Here is a 7,992-nt window from a genome sequence, read left to right as displayed (position 1 = left end):
GAGTATTGGCTTTACTCTTACTGAAGACATCCGCAAACTCGTGATAAGCCTTAGGAACAGTTGAGAGGTCGACGGGGTCAGAAGAGGTGGATGTCGAGCGCAACTCTGCTAAAGTGGACAGATTTTCCAGGCAGAAAGTGACGGACCCATCGAGTCAGGCAGTCCGGGCGAACACAGCCGGACTGACGATCTCGATGGTGATTGCCTGACGGACGGATGCACACTGTGGGTCGGAGGTCGGATTCCCTTGCATTGGGACTGGGTCCACAACTACGGGAGGAGAGCTCAGGGTGGTTGGACTGGATTGCACAGACGTCCGGAAAGTTATACTGCTCGAGACCCAGTCAATCGATGGATTGTGTCAGGTGAGCCAGTCATGTCCTAGGACGATAGCGCAAGAGCCATCCAACGATGTGACATAACATGTCGTCGGAGTAACCTCACCAGTGGCGAATCGGATGGGCAGATTGATGGCTTGGGTGATCATGGAGTTCATGGAGCCGTCAAATAGTCGGAGTTGCAGAGGCGCGACAGGGTACGTGGAGATGTGATGTTTATTGACAAAGGATGTATCTACAAATGTGTCAGAAGATCCTGAGTCAATAAGAGCGGAAAAGTTTCCAGACAGAAGAGAAGAAGGAAAAGACATATTTTTACGGGGTTCAGACCCCCCGGAAGAAGAAGACAGAGCAGAGCCGGGAGCATTCTCCCTTGAAGCGGAAAATAGATCAGAGCCGGGAGCACACTCCCTTGAAGTTTGAAATCGACCATCATCAGAACAAGGAGAAAAAGAGATCGGAACAGAAAAAGAATGGAGAGCGGATGGCCCAGACGCGTTCAAGCGCAGGACTCTAGATGTACGAGGAGGGTCAGCGTGACCAACCGGTCGTACAGGGCCCGGAGGGTCACTATCTAGTTTTTTTCCTCGTCCGAATCCACCACAGAATCCATGACATCCTCAGCCTGGGCTGCCCTAGCTTTGGCCACACGGGAGGAGGACTTAGGGCACTCTTTGGCCACATGCCCAGAGCGCCCACAGAAGAGGCAGAGGTTGTTCTCGAAGCAACACTGGCATTCTTCTTTGGTGAGCTTGCCACTCTTGTCAAGCTTTGAGGACAGATCAGAGTCGGGTTGCTTTCCCTTGGACTTTTTAGGGTCCTTGGTAGAGCGATCAGCGGAGGTGGAGGGGTCGGACGTGGTGTCAGGAGGGTTGGAGGACTTAGAGTACTTCAGGTTCTTGCCCGATTTCGCGTTCTGCTTGGAGGAGTCGGGTGAGGTAGCTCGATCTCTCGGTCGGTGCGACAACTCGCCCTTGCGCTCCCAATATCGTCCATCGATATCTTGGGCAAGAGAGCGCATGTCATGCAACGAGCATGGCTTACCATAACGAGTGATCTCGTCCTTGATCCTATCTGGCAACCCATTATAGAAATGGTGCCTCAAGGCAACCTCACCGTATCTGGGTAACTGTGAAGCATTGCGATTAAACTTGATGACGTACTTGGCGATCCTGTGATTATCCAACATATTCAGAGTACTCAGACGACGCTCAGCATCACCAAAGGGGTCATGCGGGCCAAAGTTCTCTTCAAGTTCTCGGACGAAGAGTTCATAGTCGTCCATCCAATGTGGACGGCGACGCGGGTTACTGTGAAGAAGTTCAGGCTCAAACCAACTCAGAGCGATCCCCTTGAGGAAGGATGTAGCGTAGATGACTTTCGTACGCTCGTTAACAAATGCTTGGGGGCGGTTCTGGAAGTTGAGTTCGCACTGAACAAGGAAAGTGCGGAGTTTCTGAGGGTCAGTACCGTCAAATTGGTCAGGCTCACGAAGCTTTGTCCTACGGCTGGGGTCTGGAGGTTGACGAGTGGCAGTGGTTGAGCGGGCCAGGGCGGCAATAGCGTCCGTCAACTGGGCCAACACACGGCTACCCGGGTCATCTGGCAGCTGATCCTCAGGCGGATCGTCAACACCGTCATCACCATCACCACCACCATCACCGTCACCACCACCGTTACCACGGTTGGGTGGGGTGTCTGGCGGGTCTAGGGGATTAGCGGGATCAGGATGTGGAGTAGGGTTACGAGAAGCTTTGGGGTCATAGTCATCAGCTTGGCTGTCTGGGTCGACATCTCTCTCGACAGCAGCCGCCTCGTCATGGTCTTGGAATATGGAACAATGGAATCGACAGGAGGGTGCAGGAGTGGAGGAGGAAGTAGGGTCGTCACGGTCAGCCATAAAGCTTTGGAATGGCGGACGTTCAGAAGGGTCTAGGTCATGTCTGCGCAAAAGTTCTTCAAGCATCCCGAGACCTGGAAGCCTAGAAGAACCAGGTTCGGTGCGCGTCTGTGAACGGGTTTGATAAGCTCTAGACATAGTTCAGTGAAACAATGATAGAGCAAGGAAAGAACGTAAGAGTGATTTGAGTTTGTATATACTGTCAGGAACGTGCCAGATGCGTATCCGGGTGACTGTCAGGGCACACACCCTGACTAGCCCGGACCCGCTTCCACCCACTGCGCTTCCCGCATGCGTGCATGCTCTGCGCGCCACATGCTCTGGGCCCGGTTCTACTCCTTCATGTGACTTCCGGGTATCCCCGGAAGTTTTGCTGATATTGTGGCCACTGTGGGAAGATGAGAAGTTAGCTTCCTTCTCATCTTCTTACCCACAGTAGGCAAGTGTATATACTTGCCCTTCCATCTTCTTACCCACAGTAGGATTGTGCCCTGGATAGGGCTGGCCAGACCAGAGGCTGTGGACCATAGGGGAGGGTCATGGGGACCCGGGAGTCATCCCCTGACAGTGACCCGCAAAGTGTGCGAGGTCGTCCGGGCTCGTAAGGTCGGAGGGGTGGGACTTTTAGCTTCAGCGACTCGGGTGGAGCGCTGCGCTTCGTTCTTATGTTGGTGTCCCAATTTCAGACAGAAGCCTTACGATGAGGATAAGAGTTAGAGGGGGAATCCAAGTCGATATACGAACTAAGGTACATCCGGTGTAACCTACACACGTTATAAACACAAGTAACTAAATGAGACCGGCCCGGAAGGAGTGGCGGATCAAGCGCGATATTAATGAATGAAGAAAGAAACAAATAATTAATATCAGCAAACTTGGTCAACAAAAGGAAAGCAAGAAACAAAAGGAAGAACAATAGTCCGCAAGTGGACAAAAGAGAAAGAACCATCCGGCCGTCTAGCAAGCCGTCCGGCTGGGGGCGGACAACAATGAAGCGGGGAACCTAGGTTGGTAGGCACACGCACGAGGGAGGAAGTGCAGATGAGGGTGATGGGTGGATGGATGGGTGGACGGATGATGATGATAGTGGGACGGACAGACCAAGTGGCACTAGGATGTGTAGAGGGAAGTGACGGATATGTCGGGTCGTGACATATACTCAACTTGTACATAGGTTACACCTCAGTAATAAAATCGCCTAGAGTTGATTTCTCGTTGCCAATAAGTAAATTAGGGCACGGATGTGTAACTGGGCACAGCGCTCCTGGCTTGAGTCGCTGAGGCTGAAGCCCTCCATCACAGAGACAATTCTTCATCTCAATCTGGTCTCTGACACTGACATTGATTTCCTCACCTTCTGAGTTGGGTGAGTATTGAGGTCCCTCATATGGGTCCTCTATGTCATATTCATACAACTCCAGACCTCCACTCCTGTTTCTGGACCTCCATCTCCTCCTCCAGAACTACACATCCTCTACCTCCTCTGGCTTTGGAGCTACCCGCATCCCTGGTGACCCCACTCTCGTCATCCTTCACTTATAGTATGACTGATGTCTTCTTTCCATTCAGTCAGCTAACTTCCCCTAACCCATTTCTTGTTCCCATTTATCCTCCAGCCTTCTACTCCACCTTCCTCAACCCAACACCTCGGTTCCCCATTAAAGATATCATTCAGAATTTTTCGGTATCTTTTGGCACCTTTCAGTACCTGTCAGTATCACTCGGACTTTGACTAAAGTCCTCCTCCTCTCTCTATTATACCAGTAGATTAGAACCCATTGTACTCTAGTTCTAATCTCAACTAAAACTTACCCCAAGTCCCCCTGTGAGTGACTCATCTCCCCCTCTTACAAGATACCTCAGACATTTGAAATTAAGGACTAATGAAGACATAACGGAGGCACGGCGCTCCTTCCCAAGTCACTGAGGCCACATCCTTCACACCCAGCAGACCTGGGCTTCCTGGAGAAGCTTCAGTTCACTACCGGAGCTCTCGGAATCCCTCTAGCTGAGCCCTGTCAGCATTAGGATCCTGTTTCACAGGTTTTGACAGTTGTGGGGAATGACAGCTGACTAATATGGAAAGGAACCAGCCATCTAACTAAGGAAGAAGCAACAAGAGGATTAAATGACACCATACAGTAGAGACTGCAGGGTCCGGAGTAAGTTCCGGAGGTCCGGAGTCGGAAGTCAAAGTCTGGGGGCAGAGATGTGACTGGAGTTTCAGAGGTGGAGGTGTGATGGGGTTCTGGCACAGGAGTCTGGAGCCGGAGGTGTGGAGCATCACAAGCTCTGGTCTGGAAGGTACAAGGTTGGGATCGGACCCGGAGTAAACCAGAGTTGGACCGGAGGTAGTGTTGGATGTTGTGTTGGAGCCAGAGGTAGAGTGGGCTCTCAACAACCAACAGGGGAAAGAGGAGAAGGAGGATGTGGAGTTCTGGAGGAGGAGATGGAAGTCCAGAATCAGGAGTGGAGGTCCGGAGTTGTATGGATATGACATAGTCCATGAAGGCAGACCACACATTCTTTAGGAAGTCATATGCGAGTTCAAGCACATTGACTGTCATTTTCATGGGTACCAAATGGACCTGTGATGTCAGATGACACATGACTACCCATAAGTAGTTATACCCCTGTCAGGGCACACCTGTTAGAACCGTGTGGATTCAGACGACTCCGGAGTGGAATTGGAGACTTGGCGTGGAAGGACCTTGGCCTCAGCAACTCAGGTGGAGCGCTGTGCCATTGCTGGTTGTCCTAGGGGTCCCTAATTTCGGATCTAGCAGAGGGAAAGTCTCTTGGGGGGAATTCATGTCGATTTCGGACTGAGGTTACAAGTTACTAGGTACATTGTATATAAGGAGGGGTCCGGAATCAAAAGGAACAAGGGTAGGACGAAAGGAGACAAAGGGAGATGGAAAGAGGAACAACACCGAGGGTCAAGGGTTTGACTCAATGGTGTTTCTCAAAGGAGGAATGAAGGGCCAAGGCCCAAGGAGGAAGGAAGGAGGTTGGGAGTGGGGAATGGCTAGCTGACTGAATAGAAAGGAAGCAGCAGCCCAAATAGGAATGAGGGAGAATAGCAGGATTGAATAGGACAATGCAATAGTTGCAAGGTCCGAGGTAAGTCCGGAAAGTCCGAATTCGGAAGTTAAACTCTGGAATATTGGTGAACGTAATTAAATGGAATGAGCTAACCAATACAATGGGTATAAGCGGAGGTGGGGTCAAAGTCTGAGGTCGGAGCTAAGACTGGAGGTTCCGGAGACGGAGACGCGAACGGGATTCCGGAGTGGAGGTCCGGAGTTGGGAGCATAGGTTTTGCGTACTCATCTGGAAGGTGTCAAGGTTGGGGTCAGACCCGGAATGTTCCCAGAGTCGGACCGAAGGTGGTGTCAGAGCCGGAGGTGGGATAACCTCTTGGGAGTCGGCAAGGAGGAGGTGACGGAAGGGAAGTAAGACTCCGGAAGTCAGGTTCGGAGTTCCGGGAGCCCGGAGCGGAGGTCGGGATTGTATGGATATGACAACACCCACCTGACCTGGTTCCACCCAGGCCCACCCGGGCCCACCTCACCTGCTCCCCACTACCCATCCTTCCTCCATCCTCCATCCTCCCTCTTCCCCCTCTTCCCTTTCCTCCCTTTTCCCTCTTTCCTCTCTCTCCTTTATTTCATTCTCCCTTTCTGTTTATTCTCTCTATTGACATGGACCACCTTCCCTTGTATCATTGTACTGTTGACCCATCTGGCTCGGACACCCTGGACGACTTCCCGCTATGCATAGCATGCGCGCCTGCAGTGGATGCCCTCAGGACCCCCTGCAGGGATACCCGGATGGCTGTGGCTCTCCCCGTAGATGATGTGGCACTCGTCATGTGACCCAAGCTGCATGTACCTGAAGTGGGAACTGAAGAAGTAACCTTCTTCTCATGTTTTCCACTTCAGGTAAGTAGTGTAGTTCTTCCTTTTAATAACAATTCACGTTTTCCACTTCAGTCTAAGTGGCCAGGTGTCAGAGACCAGACTCGAGACGAAGGAATGTCTCCGTAATGGAGGGCTTTGGCCTCAGCGACTTCTGCCAAGAGCGCTGTGCCTAGTGACACGTCTGTGCCCTAACTTACTGACTGGCAATTAGAACGTAGGGGGGGTAACTCTAGTTGATTTTACTACTGGGGCGTAACCTATGTACAAGTGGGATATATATATGGTTACAGCGGAGATGGTTCCGCAATTGGCGGAGCCAAACGGAGCGGAGCTAACGGGGTTTAAACATTAGCCAACTGAATATTACCGACAAGTCGGTTTGCGGGGTTAGCGGAAAGGCAGGCGTTAACCCAGAAACGGAAAGGAGGGATAGGCCCGAAGGTGGGCTCTGCAGGGCAGGTGAGTGTATTGCCCAGCGGAGGCGGGGGTGTGCTAGTGGACGTCAGAGCTGTCCGGAAGTCTTCAGGGCTCCGTACTTAGGGAGGCGTAGGTAATAAATTGAAATGAGGGGGTGGTGACCATCGAGGGGTACCGAGAGGTTTGCGGAATATGGGGGCTCCGAGGTTGGTGAGGGAGGAGCGGATTTAGAACGGAGGGATTGGAGGGACCGGAAGTCAATGGCCGGGGATGGATATGACACCAGGGACTACAGTCCCAGATTGGGCCTGTCAGTACACGTGCCCGCTTTGCTCCCCAAGAGGGTCCCTCTGCCGGGCGCTACATCCGGGCCCCCTCCACCCCGGATGCGTCCCTGACAACCCCATACTCATGGGGAATGGACCAACAAAGTCCATTGATATGGAAGACCAAGGGGTCTCTGGAATAGGTAGCTGGTGCAATAGCCCTGGCTTATGCTGAGTTTGTCACTTGGTGGCTTGACATGTTCCACATCAGGAGACAAATTTCCCCATGTTGCAGACCATTGTTGACCACCAGTAGTAGTGATGTATGTAATCAATTGTCTTATGAAATCTCAAGTGACCTAGGATTTTGTCGGTGTGTTGTATGGCAATTCCAGTCTCCTTCTCCCCTTGTTGAACAATGTCCAGGAGAACCAGATGGGGCCTGCCCAAGTTGTTCAATCTGTAGATAAGGCCCCCAATGACCCTAAATTTTGGGAATCAGGCAGGATTTTCAAGGACCCCAAGCCAAGTTGCATGCTTGGCATACCTGGTTTCACTGCATTGAAGAAACCCCCTTCCTCAACTATACTCCTCAGGTTCTCCTCAGGAGTTACTACCTCAGCAAGCATGAGCTTGCTCCTCCCTAAACGGGTGTCATCATCTTCCATGATCATGGCCTCAGTGTTGCAATCAACTACTGCATTCAGGTTTGCAACAGCAAGTGAAATTGTCTTAACGTTGAGGTGGTGGAAGTGAAACATTTCCTCTGCCTCTTCTACCCAGCTTGTCAGAGACCAGACTCGAGATGAAGGAATGTCTCCGTAACGGAGGGCTTCGGCCTCAGCGACTTCTGCCAAGAGCGCTGTGCCTAGTGACACGTCCGTGCCCTAACTTACTGACTGGCAATTAGAACCTAGGGGGGTAACTCTAGTTGATTTTTCTACTGGGGCGTAACCTATGTACAAGTGGGATATATATATGGTTACAGCGGGGACGGTTCCGCAATTGGCGGAGCCGACGGAGCAGAGCTAACGGGGTTTAACCATTAGCCGACTGAATATTACCGACGAGTCGGTTCACGGGGTTAGCGGAAAGGCAGGCGATAACCCAGAAACGGAAAGGAGGGATAGGCCTGAAGGTGGGCTCTG

The 7,992-nt window shown here is 51.8% G+C and overlaps 1 protein-coding gene across 1 annotated transcript; it reads right to left on the bottom strand.

The window, feature by feature from the left end:
* Positions 1-6,889: 6,889 nt before the first annotated feature.
* On the bottom strand, positions 6,890-7,081 carry EI90DRAFT_2936039 (uncharacterized protein; the record flags this gene model as incomplete). The annotated part of the gene is made up of 1 exon (XM_039055151.1): positions 6,890-7,081. A coding segment is annotated over one exon (192 nt), but the record flags the coding sequence as incomplete, so codon positions are not given.
* Positions 7,082-7,992: the final 911 nt, after the last annotated feature.

The sequence above is a fragment of the Cantharellus anzutake genome, assembly GCF_015039405.1.
Source record: "Cantharellus anzutake strain C23 chromosome Unknown EI90scaffold_66, whole genome shotgun sequence".
In the NCBI taxonomy this organism is placed as follows: domain Eukaryota; kingdom Fungi; phylum Basidiomycota; class Agaricomycetes; order Cantharellales; family Hydnaceae; genus Cantharellus; species Cantharellus anzutake.
This window is presented reverse-complemented; position numbering and strand designations above follow the sequence as displayed.